General features: G+C 40.7%; 1 protein-coding gene across 5 annotated transcripts; it reads right to left on the bottom strand.

Annotated features, from left to right (window-relative positions):
- Nucleotides 1-310: 310 nt before the first annotated feature.
- Nucleotides 311-25,541, bottom strand: UBE2D3 (ubiquitin conjugating enzyme E2 D3). Of its 5 annotated transcripts, none has more exons than XM_074589459.1 (8): nucleotides 23,070-25,541; nucleotides 8,392-8,455; nucleotides 8,274-8,305; nucleotides 5,663-5,740; nucleotides 4,722-4,827; nucleotides 3,275-3,368; nucleotides 2,696-2,745; nucleotides 311-1,645 (listed from the first exon to the last, which is right to left on the bottom strand). In XM_074589459.1, exons 1-7 carry the CDS (start codon nucleotides 23,646-23,648, stop codon nucleotides 2,697-2,699), a joined length of 1,002 nt encoding a protein of 333 aa, XP_074445560.1. In that variant the 5' UTR covers nucleotides 23,649-25,541; the 3' UTR covers nucleotides 311-1,645; nucleotide 2,696. The 5 variants fall into 5 exon arrangements, with proteins under 5 accessions (XP_074445560.1, XP_074445562.1, XP_074445561.1 ...); XM_074589461.1 differs by lacking the exon at nucleotides 23,070-25,541 and adding an exon at nucleotides 22,165-22,235; XM_074589460.1 differs by lacking the exon at nucleotides 2,696-2,745.
- Between the last annotated feature and the right edge of the window lie 41 nt (nucleotides 25,542-25,582).

Below are 25,582 nucleotides of genomic sequence, written 5' to 3'. Positions count from 1 at the left end.
GGAGACCAAAAAAATAATAATAATCAAACAAGGAAAAATATGAAGGAAGAGGGCAGGAAAGAGGAGAGCCCGATGTTTAATAATGCCCTTGTGGCTGCAAAGATAAACTAATGGCACAAGACAATGTTTCTTGTAGAACAGAAATCCAATAGCAATGAGTCTTTATTCACGTCTAGTCACCTGACATGAGGAAAGTGTCTGTTGCATTAAAATAGTCATCAATGTAAATGGCAGCATGGCTGAACAAGTCCTTTTCAATGGTAACGAACATCCCACATAGTAAAGTCACTTCAACACAGCCTCATGACAATTCCCACATCAAAACAGTACTTTATTTTATATTTTTTTTTGCCTCATCATTACTCCCACATTAAGATCTTTCAGCTGTCAAGTGTACAGGGTGAAGAAAAAGGTTCTCAGTCAGCAAACACAGGTGCATCAGGAAGGATATCCACAAATACACCACTTCAGATCTGCTGGGTCCCAAGTCCATCCTTGAACGCTGGGCTCCCAGCACCACGTGTAGCACACTACTAAGGCTACACTACTATGTTAGCTTATTAATTCTGCATACATCAGGCCGAACAATGTGTCAACCTGCAACAGACTGAGCATTATAACTGAAAATGGCAAAAGATTCACTCTATTGAACTTTACATCATTATTTGATGTTAAACAATGAGGCAAATCCCAACAGTATATACAAAAACCAGCTTTGCTTTTACAAAAGATTTTGTTTCCCATATTGATTAATCCAGGCAGCTAACTCATTGGTTTATGCAACTTTATTGAAGAAAATAAATCAATTACTAGTAGAGCTATTAGTTGATCACTCATCCATTGACAACTTGCATCATTTATTCAGTGCTATATTAAACAGTGTTTTGGAAGACAGATTAACTAATAGCTCCAAGCCTCCTAACAAAATTTAAATGAATTACAAAAATGTTCTTAGACCCTATTTTGGAATACAAGGGATGTTTGACTTCCAATTTCCATTCTCTGTAAAACAAGAACTGGTCATTCCTTTATTGACATGCATAAGATACATCACATTTTCTGTTCTGCTGATGCTATAGATTCAGTACCAATTCTCCAGACACATCAGTTATGAGCAAAAGCATATAATAAAAACCTCAGTTCTCTAACACTGGAAGGTTTGGAACAAGATGGATGTTGCTACAGCAATGTTACTTCTTTGATGGGAGAAAACTGAACATCCATCTCCCCTCCCCCCTTCAGGTGATATCTTCAGTATCTGTTAGAGCAGTGAGGAATGTTTGTTTGTTTTTAATCTCATAACCAAGTTAGAATGAAGACATTGGCCACATAATACACATGCTCCATTAAAAAAAATTCTGAATCTTGGGCAATTGTTCTTGTGTAACTACTTTACAGATTCTAAAAGCAGTTATTGTCCAAAGCTGGAAGAACTAAAGTCTTCTCAGATGAGCATGTGCATGAATGGAAGGAGGTAAACAAAAAAATAAAAAAGATGAGGTCTGATAGGGGAGCAGCCGGATAAGAAAATCAAAAAAGGAACAGTAATTTAAAGTTTATTCCAGCTATAATGCAGGTTATTCTGACTTTAAGGTAGCATCACATGGCATACTTCTGAGTCCATTCCCGAGATATTCTGTTGTACCTGCAAACAAAAACAGGTATTGAATTAATGGCAGCAAGAAAATTACAATCTCCTAAACAGTTAATGATTACGTATCATTTTATTCCCATCTCCCTATTCTCTTCACACTAAGAGAAGTCTCTTTCTATACTAAGATATACTTGAACTGAAAAAAGTTAACAAATCCCTCCCTAGAGTAACTAGGATATTCTCTAATTTATATGAAACACTTCAAATTCAAAACAAGCAGATTTGCTAAAAGGCTGTTGTGAAAAACTACTGATGGGAAAGGAATAGAGACCACTTGGGGTGGGAGAGGCTAGGGGAGCGTTTTGTTTAAATATTGTCCTTAGGTAAAGATTACAGAGTATCACATGCCATAAGTAAAGATTACTTGGTTAATAATATAATTGGATAAAGAATGTCATTTCCCATTTTAGAGTAAAACAGCACTAAGCATTTCTTCACACTTAATATTCTCTCCATATGAATATACTGCTCAAACAATTTTTAAAAAGGACATTAAAAGAATATTTAAGTACACTAGTTCCACAGGAATTGAGCTGACAATTAGTTTATACTTAACTCCATGCTTGTCAGTAAGAAGTTAATTTTCAATTATACAAGCAGAAAATAATCCTCATTTGTTTTCCTAGTTTATATGTAGAAGACAGACACTGCTAAACAATAAAAAGTTGAAACTTGGATTGTCTAAATTCACCCATGTCAATGTATGAGGTCTTGATACAGGGCATCACTTTTAACGAAATTCTGACAAAATCTGGGTAAATACTTACCAGAAAAAGTTGACAAGCTGGCTCAAAACTTGATAATTATTTCATACTATCTTTTTTATATTTTTTTTTTGGCCATGCAAGAGCAGTATCTGTGAGAAATAGTGACTAGCCAATACATTTCACACTAACCACAGATCAAGCTGTTAAATATCCAAGTCCAGTAACTGGTGCATCCATTATCTGTTAGTTAATCCAGTGCCTTAGAGCATGCAGCACTCAAGTGCTGACAAGTTTCCATTTTGTTAAATGCACCGTATTGTGCAGATATTCTTACCCTACAGCATAGCGTATTTCTCTGTCCACTCTCTTGCTAACCTATTGTACCTAATTGGACAAGTATATTTAGCATTATTATATATATATATATATAAACCAAGCAAAGTCTATTTCATATAATTCTACCTGTGGATAATGTTAAAAAACACATAAGGAAAAAAAAGTTGTTTCAACACAGATGTAAAATGGCTTGATAACTTTTTTTCTAAGGGGAGCACCAAAATTAAAGACCAAGCTGCTACCAAAAGAAAGCACCAAAATAACAAAGCTATCTTTTCCTCAAAATTAAGATCTAACTATATCCCATTTATGTGCAGCAAGCAAAAAAGTGGGCAATGCATACTTTAGAATACTGACACGCATGTGAGAAAAAGGTAGTCTCCTTCACCCACAACTTCAAAGATATGAAGCCCCTTTGGTTTTAAATTATGCACTACGAAGAATAGGTACTACTTTGACACACAAATTCTCTCCATCCCAGATTTTCACAAAAGGCTCACTCAACAGAATTCCTGTCTGACAATGCACTCTTCACAAAGTTTGTTAAAATATTAGCCTTACGCAACTCTGTACTTACTTGTCTCTGTCTGTTTTATAGATACGTGCAATCTCTGGCACTAGTGGGTCATCTGGATTTGGATCACATAACAGTGAACAAATGGATAAGAGAACTGTAAAAAAAAAAAAAAGGATTCTCAATAGCAAAACAGGAGCAACAATCTCAGAAACAATGGATCAGAGATCTTTGCATTAGCACAATGCTGGCATAGGAGAGAAGCTAGCAAGCTTTTTCATGATATACAGCCAAAATAACTTTGTAACTCACTCTAAATAAAAAGCCCAGGAAGATTTAAAAGTTTGTGAGAATGTTTTATTTCCTATTTCCCAATACTTACAGCTGTCAGTAAGCACACACGATAACAGCACTGTTGTTCCCTGCACTATGATGCAACGTAGGAGCCAACAAAAGCATCTTATTATGTATTCTGATGACCAGCATGTTCCATGGTTTTAATCACTGGAACTTCAAATTATTATTCAAAAAACCCAAACAGACTGAATTCTTTCTCTGTTGTATGTAAGGTAGCAACACCCTGGTCTGCACTGATAAAACTACACATATGTTGTAAAATAAAGGAGTAACACTGTTGTAGGCAGCTATGAGGACTTCATCCTCCACTCTCACAGCAGCTTTGAAAGAAAAACAATAGTGACAGCATTAAAATGTAGGGAATCCATATTCAAATGACAAACCTACTCCTTGGACAGACAGGAATCACAAGTTCTTTAGACAAAGGAGCACTTTGATAGATCTTTTGAAGCCACAGTGACCAGTGGCTGTGAAGCAAAACAAAATTTTATCATCATACAAAAATTTGCGAGTTAACTGTTACTTACTATAGTAAAATGAGGAAAGCTACAAAGCTTCTATTGCAGCACAACATCAATTTATCCTGAAGTAGAATCAGTAAGCTTAGTTCATGATGTAATACAATGCCCGTGCACAGTGTCAGAAAGCAATACCTATGAATAACAGTTTTCTTTATTCAGCTACCAGAGATATGCCAATATAACACTGCATGCAATTCTAGACAGACTCAGACAAAAAGCTATGCAGATTTCATTACTAAAAACTGACTTTAATTTAATATGCAAGTGTGTATCTACATGGACAGCTGCAAACAAGCAATTTCTCAGCCTTAGCTCAAATACACCGCCATAGGCCTGTTTCAACCCAAACGCTGGCAGATTCCTCTGGGACCAAGCTAGTAAGCTCTGCTAAGAGTAGTGAAACAAATAAGTGGCCTGACAAGGCCTCAAACAGCCATGTAGCAGAAGGTGTTAGAAAAAAAACCCAACAAATATCCATTAAACCCACAGTAAGATATCATTATCAAATTGGCAAAACATAGGCTAGAACGAGTAAGGGAAAAAACAAGAGATGGGTAAGAACTCAAGACAACCAAAGCTATAAGCACAGTATTCAACACAAGATGGAAACATTTCTCCTTCATGAAAGTTACCTTTAGAAATAGTTAAAGCAGGAGACCACTGTGATCTTAGAATATCAAGACAAATGCTGCCATTACTGTTAATATTTGGATGATAGATTCTTGTTGTAAATGCAACCTGCAACAAAAAAAATATGAAGAGTGTGTTTTGGTCTATGATGACAATGATGTCACCCTTTCTTCTCAGTCAAGCTATTAGTCAACTCAATTTACTCTAAAAGAAAAGGATTAAGCAGTTAAACTATATCAAATTCATGCAAATGCACCCAAGCCACAACCTCTCAGTTTCCAATTACCAGGCACTCTATTTCAAACAGAGAGAGGGAAAGTATGAGGCTGTGTTATAATAAAAGGTGCCCACATCATGACAAATACACTCAACAGAAGTGCCTGAACCACGGTAACACTGCTGTCACAGAGCTAAAACACTTCAGAGATTGTGGTGACTCCAAGCGTGCGCTTTCATACTGACTGAAAATTGGAAGACAATGCTAGTGACTGATAAAGCTACAAAAAAAAAAAAAGCGTATTTCACAATAACTACCAAATTCTAACAGAAATCATCTTCACTGATTTTAGTCACTCAGCAAGTTAATTCCAATCCATAGTGTCACATTCCTATAGACCAACCCAAACAGCTACACTGTAAGACTCAGTCCCCACAACAATAATTCTATTACAGTAACACAAAGCTAATGAGTTTTCCTATCAATCAAGAAAAACATAAATAAAACCAAGACATTCAGAATTCACATATATGAATTTGCTCCTCAAGTATATGCTAACGCACTCATTCCTGTGGTAGTCAGAGGGACCTAGCCACCTAAGATGCTGTAAGAATGTGTAAAAGCAGTGAGAACTTTACAATATTACACCATAGATGCTGACAGTTTCTGTCCTATACTTGGTTCTTTGAAGAGCACTAATTTCACAAATGAGAAAGCATTACTTACCTTAGGTGGTTTGAAAGGGTAATCTGTAGGAAAGTGAATTGTCAAGAAGAATACGCCACCCTGATACGGACTGTCATTCTGTCAAAGCAAACAAATAATTCTCCTATTATTATCTTTAGGACTAAATATCACTGAAGATGTTGTTTTAAATAAATGAGAGGAAATTAATTTTAACAACTGAACTGTTTAATCCACCAATACAAGAGAGATACAATGAAACTTCAGTTACTACTTCCTAAGGTAAGTGACACAGAACACACACGGGTCATTGTCCGGATGGCCCTCTCTGAGCTAATGCTTCATAGAAAATGGCTGCTCTGACAATCCACTCAGGACAGCTTGTCAAAAGCATCCAAATGCCTCTGAGACAGCTCCAAGAAGCAATGTTAAAGCAGGGGTGCTGTCAGGCCCTAAAACCCAAAACTCTGTGTTTGGAGCTTATTTGGTATGACCACCCAAGCTCACAGTGGCAACAGTCAGCTCTAAGGGCCTTCCATCCCCTGTAAGTGTTATCTTTGGCTTAGGGGTTGCTCAGCCCTGCAGAAAACCTACAAATATATAGCCAACTCCTTGTTCCTTGCAAAAAAACCCAAACCAAAACCCTCACCCCACCAGCACCACCAAACAAAAACACCCTCATCAAGATTAAAATGAATCCTTCCTCCCTTTCTGTATTAGAAATTCACTGTAATCTGGTCTGCAAGAGTACTTTACATTTCCCTGCTCCAAGGAAACAATTACGGGGATAATTCATTCAGGCGTGAACTATTAGCAGTAAAGCAACATTTGGAAGCAAAAAAGCTGATAGAAAGCAGCAAATAAATGGAGTGACTAAATAGGGATCGTGTAAGTTCCTAGTTATGAGAAGAAAGATGTAAGTTATTACTCGAAACAACTACATTGTTTAAACTGAAGACTACAATACTTTTAATTCCAAACTAAGGGCTAGGGAAAATGAAGTTGAGATACACTGAGTACCCTTCTGAATTATTTGCAAATTGAATTTGCATATTAATTGCAAAAACATTTCACCAATGTAAGGAAGTAACTACATCTTTCTTTCTTAAATACCAGAAAATTAAATTCTGCAACACAAGACAAAGGACTCAAACATGAAAACATATAGGTTATACCCTGTCCAATCTCTGCTGAAAACCTAGCAGTTAAGATATAACCTCTCGTATTTGATCAATAGGCACTATGCGAGGCCTTGAGGAACCAGAAAGCACCCCTTTAACTGCACATATTCTGGGAATACGTTTTAGCTATTACAGAAACCCCTCTTACAGTGTGCTAAACCAATGCAAGCTGTCTTACATCTATCTAAGAAAATCACAGCCTGTATAACATCACATTGCAAAGGTGGAAGGGCAGATAATTGATTCTACAATCCTCATCTGTTATTAAAGGCACTAAGCAACACCACGGGAGCACTGCAACTACTAACACCACGCTTCTGACAGCATACTGCCCAGTCTTGAAACAGGAATGCAGACCTTTTGACACCATAAAACACATATGGGGAAAAAAAGGATCTGTACATTATTAAACTAGAATGGGAAGCTAAAAATAATGACCCCAATTTAAATTCAATTGATGTTTAATACCTTATGACCATGCAGACACCAGGCATGTAAAATCATACTCGGCATAGCACAAAACATTATTTGCCTTTTAAACATGAATATAGCTATTAAATAATTTTATCTTTTTGAGGCACCTAGTTACAGTCAATGAGGACCAGATACTTCGGAATGGAGAGCCATTTTTCCAGTCAGGTGAACTGGTAATAAGCACATTTTCTGTAGCGATCTCCTAAAACCACACTTGTAGCTGTGTCTAAAGTCAGGGCAATTCAGCATCACTGATACTTAATTCCTACTCTGTAGCCTCACCAGAAGCATCGCATTGTGGCTGCAGGTCTACTGGCATCCAATATTTGTCTTCTCAAGTTACAGAAGGTTTTGTTTTCTAAATATAGGTAACCAGTCCTGAGAACTACAGATGTCAGGTGTTTGCAGGTTACATTTTCAGTGAAGGCAAACATTCGCCTTCTTTAACAAGGAAAAAGTCACATTCCGGTTTCAGATGCTTACTGTACATTTAACACACACTTACCCCCCACCCCCAGTCATAACAGGAACCTCACATTTCAGTGGCTTTTTCCCTTCTATTCCTAAAAGTATTCAAGATCTCAGTACATGACACCAGACCAAATAAGGATTCCCTGTTCTGTTACAAGTTCCACACAAAAGCATCCCAACTAATTTCTGACACTGGGAGCAGCTCCTACTACAACGTTCATGCTAGATTCAAACCTTTTCTAAAGCTAAATGCAAACAAAGTTTGTAGGTATTAGGTGATAATGCCTAACATTGCTCTAGAGATCATTTCAGCTGAAATACATGTCCTCATAAAACATTCAGCAATAAAATAATCAGATTGATTTCCCTCCCCCCTCCCCCCCTTCATTTTCTGTTACTATATGGAGTACCTCTAGAATTTAAGTCTGATAAGAGGAGTTAAAAAAGGTAAACCAAAAAACCCCACAGCTTCCTCTGGAATAAGAACTACTAGCTTAATATTACATCACAAGAATTAGAATACTTACAGGTCCCATAATTGTGGCTTGCCAATGAAACACTACAAAAGAAAAACTCCGCATTATTATCTATGCATGATATGCTTTGAGTTAGCAGAGGAAAACACAAAACTTAAGGGTTACTTACTGTCATCTCCAACGGGACCTGCTGAACACTGTGCTGGAGGATCACGGGCTAAGTCACTAAGTTCCTTTAGGAAAAAAAGAATAACAACAAAAAAACTGTTCAGAGAAGGAACACTAATGAACTCAGTCATTTTCACTTCACGTCCATCAAAAACCTTTAACAGCTTTCCATATACAAACACAGAAGAATGCGCAATAACAACTACTAGAACCACTAGACCAGTACCAAAATTGTCTTTACAAAAGACGACCACCAAAACAGGCTATGAAGGTAAACAGCTACAATGACTGCTTTTCCAAACAAGTATCACTACCTTAAGGACAGCCCTGCTGAAGGACAGAAAGAGGGGCAGGAGAAAGAGCCCAAAGCAGGAAAAGTCCACTTTCTGATCAAGGATTTAGTCTTAGTCAGAAAAGCAGGAAGAGAGAAAGCTATTGATGAGTCTTCATGAAGCAAAAAACACTACATATGTAACATCTGACATTAAAACTCAGAACAGAAAGGAAAAAACAAACCAACCAACCTAGAAACTCAGTTTTGTTTTCCCCTCTACCTCCAGCAGGGATATATCTTGCACAGATTGAAGTACACAGGAAAATTAATGAAGCTGATAAGTGTTGTAATCAGGCAAAATAACTACATCTTTTGCTCAAACTTCACATTTAAGACAATTATGCCTTTAAAATTCTGAATGACTGAGCTGCAGAAACAGTTCCCTCCCTCCCCCATTACAGAGGGAATGAAAACAGAAACTTCGGACAGAGGACTCCTTGTGTAGTATCAAGACTGCTGTGATGAATCAAAGAAGCTCAGCATTAATTTATCTAAACGCTCTGCAAGTTACTTGTTAGAACAGTGTCTCTTAAAATTAAATTTACACTTTCAGTTGAAGTGTGTAACAGACACCTTGCCTCTTCCCTGTTCTCTTTTGAATCTAAAAAACGGCTTCAGGAACTTCTATAAATCTGCACTTGTCAAGGCATCTAGAAGTCACGAGAAAAGATAAAACCTTTGGTCCTTCCCCCATGCATTAACAGTTGCACCCAAGTGATTTTGCTATAAGTCTATACAAGCCATTTCCATTACTTTGTCAGACATTTAAGAAACCCAGACATACCTATTATGCTTGAAACACATGCGTATTTGGACCAGACAGCTAACTGTTTTGCCTGGAATGATCCTAATGTACATCCTTTAAGTTTCACAAATTCTGCACTTGATAAAAATTTAGTAAGTGTAAGCCAATAGAAAATGAGGGAAAAAAATGACATTCCCTGTAACTTAAACACCTTGTTCTTTGGTAAGGCAATAGCTACTGCAAACACCAAGAGAGTAACATTATTTCAACATGTTGAAGTCCATATGTTCAAAAAACCCCAAACTCACACCAAAACCAACACCAAGGTAACTTATTCCTGCATTCCCCCTCCCTATGCTTGCTAATTTTGACGAACTTTGCAATTAACCAGATTTCAGTTTTGCACTGGAATCAGACTGTTTTGTAAAATTGAATTGTATCAGTTTTCATAAGCAATAGCACAATGAAGCGAATCTTACTGCTCATTTCACTGCTACTGTTATTTAGAAGCATGGGCAACAGCTCTTCCCAGATCATCCCAGTAAATCCATTTCCAGTGCACTTCTCTACACTCCCTAGTTATTACTGGGGGTCCCTGTGATAGACTTATTTCTGTCACGAAATATCACTTATTAGGTCTGTATATTCTTCAGCAGTCTCCAGAAAAACTTACTAAGTTAGATTTATATTATCTGTGCAAAGACAAACAAGAAGTGTAAAAGAACCTTCAGATAGAAAGTTTTTCTAATATTCAGGGTGGGGTTTTTTCCACTTAACAAATATAGCATGTTTTGTTTATCAGGCTTATTTCTCATCTAAATACATTCTCCAGTTCTAAAAATAATTATATCCAAAATCTGAGAGAAAAAAAGAGATATTTTCCCCCTTAAGTAAGTTGTAGCAATAGAATAAGCAGAAAGACACAAGTGTTAACTATATTAAAATAGGTGTGTAGTTATTACTGGATTATTTGATTTGAAAAAAATGGAAATACTTTTTGAAATACTGGATTATTTGAGTTGAAAAAACTTTCGCAGGGACTAACAACTATGAAAAGGCTCTTCATGCGGTTTATGAAGATTATAAAAATGAGTAGCATGAAGGACAAGAAAAGATCAGCGTAAAGTGGACAGTCGGAGATGTATGCATTAGACTAGAGAGCTCTTCAAAAGGTACTATGATCTTCAGAAAAACAAGAAATCAGTACTCAAGATGAGAATAAAGTATTTTAATACAGAAGGAAAATTAGAGTCTATCAATAATCCAACCAGGAAAAGCAAATATAAGTAGGATTGCAAATGTGAAACAAATATTACATTTAATAACTTTGGTGAAAAATTTGGGAAAAAACAACCCTCCAGTAAATTAGGAATAATTTACAGGCTGAAACACATAAGTTTTAATATTGCAGTCTCCAGTCGTTTCAAAATACATGTCCATACAGAGTTACCCCTTTTAACCACTGGAACTGCTCTAGAGAACAAATAAGCAGTGATTTTTCACTAGTAAAGGACTAAAGTTTTATCCGTCCCAAAACACTTCAGTAAAAAAAAAAAACTAACTGTGCTAAACAAAGTAGTCCAAAATACAGATAAGGTTAGGAACACTTGACACACCATTTAGCATTTCAACCACAGAACAAGTAATTTACCTACTAAATTCAGAAAGAAACAAAGCTGAGGTGGCATACACTTCTTGTATTTGCTTCTCTTAGGTACTATGGTCAGAAGAGTAAAGTCTGTAGCAAAGCTGTTTGCCTCAGCAGAGTGTGAAATGTTGTGGAAGAACTCGGCAAACATGGAACAACCACTGGCAAGCTTTGCCTGCCTACAGTTAGCACCAGACCTATTTCACCTCCCAGTGAAGTGTGTGACACTTCACATCTATGCAAAAGGAGGAAGGCTTTTCTGCAACAAGGGAGCAGAAAGTTCTCTCTGTGTAACTTTAGAAGTGCCTCCTTCTGAAAGCTACAACTGAATCCATCAGGCAAACTGGAATAACAAGAAACTAAACAAGCAGAGGCACATGGGCTGGGATATTCTGGAGCACAGTTGAAGCATTTCTTTTTTTCATTTAAGGAAAGTGGGGAGCTTTTTTTTTTTTTTTTAAGCTTCCCACTCAGCAGCAGAAACACAAACTGACCTTCCTTCTCAGCTTAGCTATCAACAGCAACTACTCTGTAACAGGAAAATATTTAATCTGAAAATATTTCTGACATCAAAACTAAGTTTCATCATTTCCATGAGATGATTAGAAAAATAATTTTTAAGAAATCAGCTCATAATTGTTCCCCTGCTTTCACCTATTTCTCACCAAGAATGTGAAGACCACATTTTCACTTTACAAAGCAGAGTTTAACTAGTATTTTAGAATTTAAAAATGTTACCAAGCATTGTTCTGTAAAATTTCTACCTATAAGGGCTTTATGCTTCTAATATTCCTTCTGCTGCAATACTATCTCCAACTTTGCTTCTTTTTATTTACATTGTTTCAGCAGTGCCGTCCTTTGTCAAGGGGTACTAAGCTACATCCCAAACCTTCTTAAAAATCCCCCAAGTAGAACCCGCGTTTTCCTGGAGTCAGCTGCTACAGCTTTTCACTTTACACGTGGCTTAAGAAAAAAAATATCAATTCCGAAGAAGCAAATTCCAAGGACTTTATATAGAAACAATAAGCCAAATTTGGTTCAGATTGATGTGTTATATGCCTATCGGAAAGGATTAGTCTTGAATTACAACCATGACTAGTAGTCTCTGGCACTGCCAGAGGTTTCCGGTATAGCTCCAGCATATCACCGTGCGTCCCAGTTTCCAAATATAAAGTTGTGATAGTTCCTACCTCTCCACAAGGATGATTAGTCACTTAGCATTTTACAGATTTAAAACATTGTTTAAGGAGCAAGCACCAATGCTACTGGTAGAGGACAACTGCAATGTAGCACATAAAAGTGGCAATACACCTACAATTTTGCAACAGAGTTTTGGAAAACTGAGAGAAAACTGGAAATTCCGCAACAGTACCACCGTCATTGCAACAGATAGACCTGCTTTAACAGGAATCCAGCACCATGGTCTTCTGCCAGTTTCACATTAAGCCTGTAGCAAGATGTAGGTTTTTTGATGAAACAGTCCCATTCTTAATCTTCTCCTTCTCTATAAATTCATCAAAAAGCTAACCAAGAACCAAATCACTATTCTCAAGAAAAGTGTTTATAAAAGCTAACTAATCTGCTTGTTTTGCACAAATATAATCATAACTAACATCAGAAATATGGCTTACACTTCAAATGATGATCCAAAACATTGACATGTGAGTGTGAATGCAGGACTACATTCTTATTATAAACCACAAAAGTGTCTTTTTTTTGATAGAAAAGCTGCTAAAACCCCCTCAAATAACTCCTCTTTATCAGCTATTTAAAAGATTACAGGAGTCACTGAAAGGATGAAGAAAACTTAAAAGAATGACAAAGGAAAACCTCATTCAAATATGCATGAGCAAGACAGTAAAGGAAAATATTTAAGGGAATTAGTTGCTTTTCTCACAGAAGTTTTCAGGTCTCAGCAAATTCAGCAAGAAATGACAGCATGATGCCTACCAAGCTGCCTTCTTGCAAGGTACCAAGTAGAGCAGCATCGCTGTTGGCTCCTTTTCTTCCCATTTGTCAGAATTCATACTCCCTGTGGCACAACTGCTACGTTTTTCAAGTTTAAGCTGGAAATACCCAGGGTTTATTTTTAATGATAGCAGCAGCTGACTTGAATACAGAGTGACAGAAGATCACCCATTTTCCCCCACAGGCATGAACTCACAGTTAGATTTGATACTGGTTTGTAAAGATTTAATATAGGTTTGTAACAGAACTATTTGTTAAAGTTATAAATTGCAGCTTTCTGGTTTGTAGTCAAGAAAGCAAAATGGAAAAAAATGGGGTTAATTTTAGGTTTCCAGACAATAACTTGTTCTACCTTGGAGGGCATGAAAGACAATATGCAGTTAAATCAGAAGTTTAAATAAAAAAAAAAGAAAAGTAAAAACCCCAACACTTAAGCCAAACAAAAATCAACATTTATTAGTTTGAGTGCTTGTCTAATGTTGTCCATGTCAAAGAGGGTATTTCAAACTCTAAGCATCCAAAAATTCACCACTGCATTGGTCTTACTCATTAGCTCACAGCTGAAAAGGGCTTTAAAAAAAGAAGGAAGGACTGGAAGCAGCTATAAAGGGAGGGGAAGAACATTTAAGCCTGTTTGAAGATTAAGAAGTGTCAACCAGCAAAGAACTACTGCCTCATCCCACACACCTGTATCTGCAACATTCATTTCAGCATAAAAATTAACTACCCCTGGAAGCAGAAAATAACAGTTTGAAAGAACGATGAATGTGGATTTCTAAGCTGAATAAGAAAGCACAATGCACATCACAAGACAAGTGTAACCAGCAGAAAATTATCGGTTTCAAACAAGCTGGCCTTTTGGCTAACACTTAATAAATGGATAAAAACAATGTACAGTGACAGTGCACAGTACAGAAAGATGTAGGTTCCTGCCATTTAAAAAGAGGCATTAGAGCAAATATGCAGAGAAAACACATGAAGACCAGTCGCAGAAAATAGCAAGGGACAATGCGCGCAGGACGGTTTTTAAGAAACCCAAAACACGATGAGGAATGTAACAGTTGTGATTGTCCCCATTCTGATTATTCTGCTTGGTCTGGTTTTCATGGTTCTCCTTTCTCAAGCCTTTAGTACTAGATTTTTTCAGGCTACACACTGCATATTGTTTGTACAATGTCTAGCAACAATATCATAATGGTATATTAAAAGACAAACATAGAAATATTCATGTTTTAAGCCTCACACTGAAGGAAGGAAATGCCAGAGTGCTGCGCAACTGTAATTAAGTCACTTTGTGCGCTTGGGACTGTGATACAAACTACTCAGATGACTACATGGTATCTTTTCAAAGAAGCTACCTTTCATACACAAGCCCTTTGTGAATGAGACTATTGTCTACAGTCCTTCTCATCTGTTCTGAAATTTGGAAGACGTACAATGTAGGTCATGGTTTTCAGCAAATTTAAGAGTTACTGTAACTAATACGGTTCTCTGCTGTATTCCAACCTTTTGCAAAGTTCACCTCTGTAGCTGGACAGATACAACTGGAAAAGGAGCTCAGTTACCAACTTTGCTTTCCTGGTCACTCACAAAAGGCATTCAGAACAAACTTAGAAAAAAGGTGGCAATGACACACCTATAGTTGTGCTTTGAACTCAGAGGCATGGCTTGTTTCTCCCAAAGTAACCAAAACACACAGCAGCCGTCTTACTCAAGGTGAAGAAAATTTGACTGCTTTACACACATCAATTCTGAGGTATTACAACAACTACCATTCCCTGAAAATAAGAGAGCTATTAAAACACATGCTCAGTGTAGGGTGAGGGCTGTGCACATTGACTAAAGTACATCGAAGGTAAAAAGGAAGTGAAGCACTGGTTAACTACCTACCCTTTCAATGATAACTGGTTATTTTAATTGTGGCGTTTCCAAGCTTTTGAATATTGGACCCTGAAATTTAGCATACTTTTCACTTGGGAGTTTTTTCCTGTAAGAACCACACTGACCTTTGGTTCTGTAACCCAGGACTACATGCAGCCCTCAGAGAACGTGGCAACTGGTGTAAACAGGCCACAAGAGAAGCAGCAAGATGCACCTAGCTAAATGAAACAGAATGAGCAGGAAATGAAGGGACAGATTATATTCAATACAGACAAATGTGAAGTGATGCACCTGGAAAGAAGTTTATATTCAAAGACACTCTGACCCGATGGCTATCACTTAGGAATGAGATTTTGGCATTGTGATAGACAATTTCACACAAATGCTAACTCAACACTCATTAGATGCTGGGGTTTGGCAGCGTTAGATGAAAGCCTTCCAAAACACTGCCCCGCAGCTTGTGAAGGACACAGTAGTGTACAGCAGAACCTCAGCCACCAGCATTTGACACATCAACCAGATGCAGCATCTGTACACACGCTGCCCTGGACTCGATGTGACACATGCACATTATACACACACTATACAAATCCTGTAGCATACAAGACAAGTTTTTGTAGAAATCACAAGTGACCTCAATGGGGCACAACCTCAGTAAGTCTGCATTTTCTGAGTAAAGGCACAAGAATTCTCCAAGTTCTCCAGGAAATGTATTGAAAGGAGGATCATATAACAGAAAGTTACCAAAGTACTATTCTAACAAATAACACCACATCTGTAATCAGTGTGGTGAATTCATTGTTTATGAATGAAGGCTGATATATTATTCTGAAACTTAATTATTTAACCTAATGAACTATGAAAATCAGTTCTCCTTTTAAAAAGTTGCCTTGACTTTTATCAGCCCATGTTTTGTATGAATCCAAAGATGCACGTGAAAGCTACTGCAATATACCATAGGGGTATATTCTATGAATACAACTATGTGGGGATAATTACACTAGCTTATCTACAGCTGTACAATTACCCTATCATATTATGCTATTGCGTATAATACCCTTCATAATAGTTCTGTGTTTTGAACTGCTAGTGGTAGAGATGCAAAACTAAGGGCCTGCCTATAGGATTAGGTAGTTACACAGAAAATCAGCTCACACCGAGCCAAAAGAGCATAAAAAAAAATAAAATCAAAAACTGTTTCTGGAGTGCAGCTGCTCTTACAGTTGAGTTCCACCTCACCTATCCAGAGAACAATGATATCCACAAGGGTCTCTAAAAAGCTTAAAAAAAACAGATGAAGGAAAGTGTTTAAAAGCATATTTATGAACAGACTGCAACCTAAATTATGGCAATGGAAAGCGGACATTGCTCATCTGGCAAGTTGTCATTCAGGAGATTTTGCTATATTATTCAAGGCAAAAAGAAACTAAAACTAAGTCTAAAAGGAAAAACAAAGTTTGCAGTTATTTGATTTAGAGAATTATCTGGCATTATTACTCAAACAGGCCAGCAAAGGTTGGGAAATATTTCTTTATAGCAGCACACTCATATTTACTAGAAACCTAGAAGAGCTCACAGAAGTGATCAGCACCTAGCCAACGTAACTCCAGGTTACAGAGAAAACTCACTATAAAGTTAACTGAGTGCTTAACACAATCCTCACTCCCTCTATTAGGAAGACCTAAAGCACTGTAGCATCTGCACTCAGTTCAGCTTGCAACTCTGGTGTCCAGATGCTTGTGGAAAGGATTAAACATTTGTCTCCTCCTTTGTTTACTGGGCCCTAACATTTGCAAAGCAGTCGGCAGTAGTCCCATCTCGCCTTCTTAAAACCAGAATAAAATAAAATACATCATCGCAATTACACAGCAAAAAGCTGCAGGAGATCTTGAAGATGTCTAGTATATCATGCATCTCAAAGGGATGAGGTTCAGAACAAAGGCTTTGTTTACACAAAATTTTAATACTGAAGTTTACTGTTGGTAAGAAGGCTCTGAACAACGTTTAAACAAAATAAAAAGAAATCCCCTCTATCTATTTAGATTTCAGTCCTGAATCCTGCAATGCTCTATTTGGCTCATTTTTCGATATCAAACCTTGTCTACATCCAAGTGTTTTATGAAGAGTTGCCAAAGGCATAAGTGCCAATTTAAACTTCTGAATGTAATTTTAGCTGATTTTTTTTTTTTGCAAGGCTTTCCCAACACAACCCTACCACATTTAATGTATCAGATCAGTGCCCCACAAAAAAGCCACTGAATAGAAAGGTCTGGTCTTTTTTTTAAAAAAAAAAAGTTCCAGTACTTTACATTTAGAGTTGGAGGTGTTAAATTGAGATTCAAGAAGTTTACAAAACTGTCCATCATATGCAACTCAACACAGTTTAAGACTTTTTTCTGATAAAGCCAACTTGACAAAAGGAACTGCATATAAAAATACGCTACTGATTGCAATCATATACACATTCTCACTGCTTTTATTTCTTACCCTAATTTATTTTTTTCTGCATATTATACCAGCAGATTACTACATTACATCAGTCACTAGAGAAAATGCATGCCTGTACCTCAGCTTTCTCAATGTAAGCTATAGCATCTTAGCCTAAACCACCAACAAAAGTCAGCTTATACTGAGACATCCGACCTAATGCTGAAGTGTAGACAACACATTCCCATCTGCCAGCTCTGACGCACAGGGGAGGGACCTACACAAGAACACAGGGCAGACAGTTAAAGTAGCAAAACCTTCGTATTTGCAACAGAAAGATTTATCGGAGATCATGTATCAATACTCTAATCTGAATTAGACAAAAGCTCTACCCTTTTCCACTCCTCCTTACCAGCTGTCACTTGACATCTCAGACAAGGTTAAGAACCTCCATCCTCTCTCTCCTTCTACAGTTCAACCCAGTGGACACACAGAAAACATCCATGGTAGAGGATGATGCCAGGCTAGAGGTAGCCTCCACAGTTTTAAGTGCCCTGTATTCAACAGCTGCTACTTACAGCTGTTTACATCCTTCCCCTGCCCTTTACCCATTAATTCCGGAGAGCACAAAGAAAGGCATTAGTGCTTCAGAGCTGGTTACAGACTGGGGAGGTGGTTGAAGGGAGCTCATTCTGTGGAGTTCTACATCAGCTCTTCTGTAGAAGAAACTCACACAGGGAGTAACAGCAAAAGCACTGGCTCACTTTCAAAAACAGATCTTTAAAAGCTGGAATGATTGTAAAGAAAATGTTGGCTGGACAACCTTTTTACCCTGTACATTACCCCACACGAATCCTTAACATACTGGACAACGCTGTTTTTAAGGTCTGCAAGAAGTACCCATCTAATGGAATATTGATCTCTGAAGTTCTGTAAATTACTTAAGTGAGATTATGATCCCCTTCTCCCCCCATTCCAATGCACACATTTAAAGATCTACGCTGACTGGGAACTTGTTTCATAAGCACACTACCCAATTAACAGGAGAAATCTTTACGTTATTGCAGTCCAAATTTTCTAGTTAAGGAAGCATCAATTTTCTTCTCACATAAAAAATGACTAGTTCTTAAAACATGTCCAAGACCTTAATAGTAAGTAAATGCTGGACTTGAATACAGGCAAACTTACCCAATTAAGAAGCATTAGTTCCATTTTAATGATAACCATTTCATAGTATAAACGTAACTTTTGACTATTCATATAAGCTAAATCTTAAACAGAATTTAAGTGATGACAGCTTTCAACTGATGCTGAATAATTTTATTCTTACTTTAAAAAAAATCCAAACACAACACTAAAGTTCTTCAAGACTAGTGCCTCCCAAACTCCACTACCGAAATCTCATGGTTTAAAAGTCAACCACTGCCTTGTGGCTCAACATGACCCTTCTAACCATCAATAGTTAAGGTGAATTAAAGTAAAAAAGGTAATTCAATACATACAGAGAGCATTCACAAAGGTTGAAAGCATTTTAACTAAGCTTACATCAACTGCATTTCATTAGCTAGTTAATCTTAACTTTCTGAGCCCCTAAACAGACAAATCCAGACTTGTTTCAAAGCATAAGATCAATCACGTAACTTCAAGTTATTTAACTATTTTGAATAAGCCCAGCAAACTAAATCCAAGACTGCCTGCAAAAATATTGTATGTTTCATCCAGAGAAGAAAAGTTAATTCCAAACAGCTTTTTCTAGTTAAGCTATTTTTAAAAAATTTCATATTAAGTTCAAAAGAAAAGAGTATCAGCTTAAAACAAAAGTAATATGCAGGCTTTATAACACTGTAACTCAATCACCTCTACAAAAGCTACACCTTTGGTTAAACTAATGCAGATTTTCATGCTGCCTTCAGTGCTGCATATTACACCTGTCTCTGAAAAATATTATGGACATCTCCACGGTTAGTAGCATTTCCTATTAGGAGGATCTGGTGGAGTGGGGTTAAAGTTGCAACTAATTACACATCTAGGAATAGTGCTGCAGGGTATTGCCTTTAGCAAAATAGTTATTTAGTCTCCACCACTGTCAACGGAAGCCTTCTATCTGTACATAAGTAGTGATAAATGGTTTTGCCACCTTCAGCCTTTAGCTTCCAGGATGCCAACTCCACTTAACATTTACTAATAAAATACCCCGACATAATGACGCTGGCTTGTGCTATGCTTAACCAAATGGACATAAGCACAGCAGGCACAAGTTTTCTTAAGGATTTCACAGACAAAACATTTCATACATACATCTCCTGTGTTAATTCTATTTTTAGCGTATCAAGATCACCACTTAGGTCTTTTATACTACCTCGCTTTAATGAATGTGTATATCAGTCATAAAATGGATGTATATCAATGATGTAACTTCCCAAATTGTCTCAATTTTACACATTCACAATTCCCTACTCCTACATAAATGTTTCCCTACTACCAGATCATCATCGTTTGAACCGGAAGCGTAAACATGCCGCAGCAATTACAGAACATGCGTTTAGTGGGTACCACTCAACACTTCAGACCAAGACGACATGCCAGAGGCATGTATCAAGCATTTCGATGCAAGCTCATAAATCGACATGAATTTGTTCCATTGCCTTTATGATAATTTGGGAAAAAATTCATCTTCAGGAAAAGAAACAATTAAAATCACAATGTAGGTTCACATTATTCCATGGCAAAAGCACTTGCTTGTCATAATAAAACAACTGCCACTCTTGTGCAGAGCAAGCCTTATCAATAAAAGCAGAGTTTTGCCAATCGAATGCAGCCTACCCTCAGGGCAGATGGCACAGATGTGATGATGAATTCCAGCATAACATAATCACTGTAGGACTGGCTATATACCTGACAACTACTTCAGTTTGAAGACAGCTTTATAAAGAGTGTTCCAGAAGTAGATAACCCAACACATAACACATGAATACTCATGTGCTTTCATTTCCAAACCAAAAGTAGAATTTGCCAGTTATGTGTTAAGTAGGGGGTTTCGTATTCTGAATGTGTAACGTAACTTCAGATTAAATTTACACACACTAACACAGTCTGAAAGTCTGATTTACCCAACATAATAAAAGATTTTATTTTGCTTGATATGTCAAGTCCACAAAGATGGAGTCGACCAAACAGACTGTAAATAGCTTCGTTAGTGCATCTGGGATGTCATCTGCTGCAGGAGACAATGAATCTTAGCCCTGACAGGTAATACCACAAGTCAGACCAAATCAGCTACGTGTGACTACAATGTTCTGAGGTCCTGCTCTCTCTTTAGCCTGTTCTGATCTAGTGCCAACAACGTACTACAAGGAAGCAGAGCGTTTCAAGGTCTGATCTGTGACCTTACGATTAGAAGGCACAAGATCCCAGCTCACTGGTGACGGAGTGCCATTCTCTGGCTTTACCAGTTGGCAAGACTGAAATCTAAATTCACAACCACCTTGTTAGAAAATTGGCCCTGCTATTTTTGTATTTCAGCCTCAATCCCAGTAAATATCCATATTGGAAGCCATGCATAGGAAGAAAGCAACTTGCAAGCAATGGTTTCACTCTAGCAAAACATCAGCATTTTGACTTTCCAGGCTGGCAAATACAAAATCAAAACTGTAGACCTTATGTGACTTTGGAAGCATATCTTGTAGGACAGTGTGATTAAATTGATTAAAAACAGCACCTTAAAAAAAACAACCCTCAAACAAAAAGCCAAACCAAACCAAAACAACAACAAAAAAACCTAGCCTAACCATCTCACCAACCCTGAAATCCAGCACTGGGTAAAGGAAGAAGCTTGCTACTACACAGTGCCACAGAGCACAAGGACCAATACAGCACAAGAGACTGCACATAACAGGCCCAAACCTTGAAGTCAAAGAGATGACTTACTCATTCAAGAGTCATGCTAGAAGCATTTTTAAGGTTTTGACCACCAGATTACTATGTAAGTGGGGGTTTGCCTTGGTTTATATTTGACAATAAATTTTTACCTGCAGCGCCTGAATGTGTTTCATAAGCATAAGTTGATGACAAAGCATACCAGGGAGTATCCTAGCTGTGTTTCAACTCAAGTGATATCATCCACTAATACAGGGGAACAACTTTTGATGGCAGATTCAAAAGGAATTGTTTTGAAACTCTTGTGAGAGCGTAGTCGTAATTCGAACACAATTCATTTAGCTATCACTAATCCAGAACAGATTTTAAATTTTCAGGGATAACAGAACTATCCTTTCACTAATACATCGTAAGTAACCTCATTTTGACTAAAACATGCTCACAAGCACTACTGAAGAGATCTGAAATTACAGGGACACTAATAGGCAGCAAACTTTCCACACCGCCTATAAAAGGTGTTTTGTGCACCGAAGTTTAGTTCATCGATTTCAGGACACACTGACTTTCTGCCATCTTGGCAGGCTACGGAGATGACCAAGAAACTCCCCTCCTGCTCTTCAAATACGTAACCGCTCCACGTAGCTCGCGTAGCGGCACAGATCAACAGCGACTTCCCGGTAACGCCGCTGCGCTCCCATCGCGTTTGCAAATTACATCTCAGCAACCCCCAAACACCAAGCGCTGCCGCCGAGAAACCCTAAATAAAGCTGCCCAAGCGCAACCTCACGACGGGAGCCTTCTTCCCTGGGAGAGAGGTTGTTTGTTTGTTTTGTGTTGCGTTTTTTTTTTAAAGAAAAAAAAAAACCCACACCAAACCAAAAAACCCTTTCATCACCTCAGCATTTTTTCCGAGTTAGCCGCGAAGTTACTCCACCCGGCTCCGATTGTGCAACGGGGAGGCGGCGGCGCGGTGCGCGCTCCCGCCCGGCGCGGGGGGCGAGGCGAGGCCAGGCCGGCAGGCGATGGCCGGGCGGCGGGAGGGCCCAGCCGGCCCCGGGGCGGAGGGGTATGGGGGGGTGGGGAGGGGGAACGCGGGGAGAGGATGGCACGGCGGCAGCTGCTCCAGAGTCGACGGGAGCGCGGACATGCGTGTGTGTGTGTGTGTCATGTTATTGCAGAAAGCGAGAGATCCCGGAAAGAGCCCGAACTAGGCGAACCCGCCGCCATCTTACAATGCGGGAAAGAAGTTGCACGCCAGAAGGGAGAGACCGGCCCGGGAGGCCGGCTGCCTGCCCCGGGGAGGGCCGCCATCGGACCGAAAGCCTCTCCGGCACACACGGACCGGCACCATCCGGGCCGGCCGGCGGCGAAGGGGCAGCGGCGGCGACGCCACCGCCGCGCCGGGGTGGCTCCGGGCTGCGCTGACATTTGAGCGTCCCCAAGAGCTGCCGCTCCCCGTCCCGGTCCCCACCAAGCCCCCCCCACCCCAGGGGCTGTGGCGGACCTCCGAGGTGCCAGGCCTAGGCCCGAGGAGAGCGGCCTCACCGCCCCGGCCAGGCCGGGCCGGGCCGGGCCGCGGCCTCGCCGGAAGGAGCCGGCCGCTGCCCGGCCTCGCTCCCCTGGTCTCCCGCCTCCCCCTTCCCGCCCCCGAAGCCGTGCCCCTCTCCTCCCGCGGCGGGGGTGAGGGGGGAGAAAAGGAAAAAAAAAAAAAAAAAAACCACGAAAAAATTAAAAAAAAGAGGAAAGTGGGGAAGGGTGAGGGGAGCGGGGGGCAGGCGGAGGAGGAGCCGCGGCGCTCACCTTGTTGATGCGTTTCAGCGCCATTGTGTGTGCGAGTGCCGCCGCCGCCGGGCCCGTCTGTGCGCCGCGGTGACTCCGCGCTCCGCTCGCGCCGAGGGGGGGCCGGGAGGGAGGGCGCAAGCGAGGAGGAGGAGGAGGAGGAGGAGGAGGAGGTGGGGGAGGAAGGCGGAGAGGGGGGAGGGGGCAGCTGCGCTTCTCCTTCCTCCGGAAACAGCCGAGGGGGGCGCCCGACCGGAGTCCTGCCTGCCTGCGGGCAGCGAGGCCGTGCGCCTGGGAGGCTGCCGGGGGAGCGCTCCACCCGCCGCGACGCTTCGCCGCCTCCCGTCGCGGCCGGGAGGAGGAAGGGTGTGTGTGGGGGGGTGCAAAGCCGAGAGGCACCGCCCGCCCCAGAGAAAGAGAGAGACACGGGAGAGAACCCCGCGCAGCCGCCGCCACTGGCCAGGCCCCGACGCGGCGGGAGGGCAGGAGGCGGAGCCGGCGGGGCGGGACACACCGCCACCGCCCGCACTCCCCCCCCGGTAGCGAGGGGGGGAAAGGGGCGGGGCAAGCGCCGCCGGGCGCCTGCGCGCGTTGAGGCATGAGCCGCTGACTCGCGAGCGGTAGGCGCAGAGGGCGGGGCAGGACGGTTCTGGGGCGCGCTCGCCGCGCCGCTTCCCGCCGCCGCCGGCTCGAGCGGGGCTGCCCAGGAGTGGGGCGCGGGCCAGCAGCACACAACGCTGGCGATGAGCTGCTACCGCCCTCCCACGAAATGGCGGCGGCGGCGGCCGGGTCTACATATCCGCGCTGACGCGGCGGAGCGGTATCCTTCCGCGCGTTAACCGGTCTCCCCAGCTGTCTGTCAGCGACTGACGCGGGAGGAGGGGCTGGCCTGTCCGCGGCCTGTCTACCGTCGGGCCGCTCTGGGGGCCGGCCATCGCCTGCCCCCGGCTCGGCGTCGGAGCCGCTTTCCGCCCCTCGTTCCCTCGCCTGGCCGCGTGTCCGTGTGGCGGCGCGGCGAGGAGCGCGGCTCAGGCGTTCTTACGCCTCGAAGACATGACACCGAAGCCGCGGGGCCCGGCGGGACGCGGAGCGCCTGGAAGCGGAGCGGGGAGGGCGGCTCGGCGGGGGAGCGGGATCCCGGGGGCCTGAACGCAAAGGGGGTTGCACCGGTGCTGGTGATACCGCTGAAAGCCTGCCTTCGCCCGGGAGAGCAGCAGCCTCGACAAGGAGCGCAGGCCCGGAGTGAGAGCGATGGGCCTGGGGACTCCGTCTCAGTTACTGTGGCGCACAGACGACTGCACCAAACCCCGAGTTTAAAGACCACCACCGAAGGGAAGATATAGTAGCACAAACTGTCAGCACAGGGTCATCAAGTAATTTTTTTTAATTTGCAGTGATACCTTTTGCGACATGTCCAGGTGCTTGGAGGCTTTTTATTTTGTGCAGCACAGGTCAATAAACCACTCTCTGCCAGGGTCTTTTTTCTCACAGTAATAAATTGTGTAGATTTACACACAGTTGCGTTTGTGGGACTCCTACTCCACTGCTGCGAATTAACAAGCAGAGAAGGGTTGCCAGACTGCCTTTCTGCTGTAATGAGGGGATGTATCATATTAATAAACGTGTCATTTGCTGTCCAGGGAGTATGGATACGTAATTAGCTAAATCCATTGCACTGAACCAAGTTCACGTTCATTACAGTGCCTTTATTGCACTACTGTTAGTTTTCTTGCTATCTAGGATGCTAATTATTACTTGGCTGGAGAAGGCAGCATATTCAGTAAACCTGGTTGTGTAACGAAGTTTTCAGTATGAAGTTTGAGAATAGACAGCAGTGAATTAGGGGAGCAATGCTCTTTTTTATTTTAAAAACAGTACTGTAGGTAAGTAGTTCTGTTTATTAAATACAGGACTGCCATATTTTTTTAGTGTTCAGATCATGCACAGGCTGGAGAGAAAACTGCCTCGTACTTGTAAAGTCCAGTTATCTCTCTGTGATCACCTAAACCATTCCTAGCAACTTCCTTGTGTAGTCTTCATTTTCTGCTTATCATTTTAATTGTACTGAACAGCATATTCAGGAAGTGTCGTCTCAAACTATTTCGTTAATGTTCTTACTGTCTTAATCAAGACTATTGCTGAAAAACACCTTGTTGTTCCTTGCCAGTTCTGGATTACGGATGCTATCAAACTGCTTCAGATCAGCAGCGTGTCTGTCACAGACATCTGCCTCTGCCTTATAAATTGCTTACAGACTTCCTGAATTTTTTCATTATTGTTTGTCATCTCAGGAGATTTAGGTAGTTAACAGTATTCCAGTTCTACATTTTTAATTATTATTTGAGATTACTGACCTCTAACATCACTCTGTAAGAGTTTTGATCTGGCTCGCGATTCACATTTTACTGTATAATGAAAGGAATGAAGAACAGCACAAACATACTGTTGACAGTGTGTAATTTTCCCTGCTAATTTAAGACAACAGAATTGTTAATCTGGTAGATCAAGTTTTGTTTGTGTGCCTTTCACCAGTT

The sequence above is a fragment of the Larus michahellis genome, chromosome 5 (assembly GCF_964199755.1).
Source record: "Larus michahellis chromosome 5, bLarMic1.1, whole genome shotgun sequence".
NCBI lineage: Eukaryota > Metazoa > Chordata > Aves > Charadriiformes > Laridae > Larus > Larus michahellis.
This window is presented reverse-complemented; position numbering and strand designations above follow the sequence as displayed.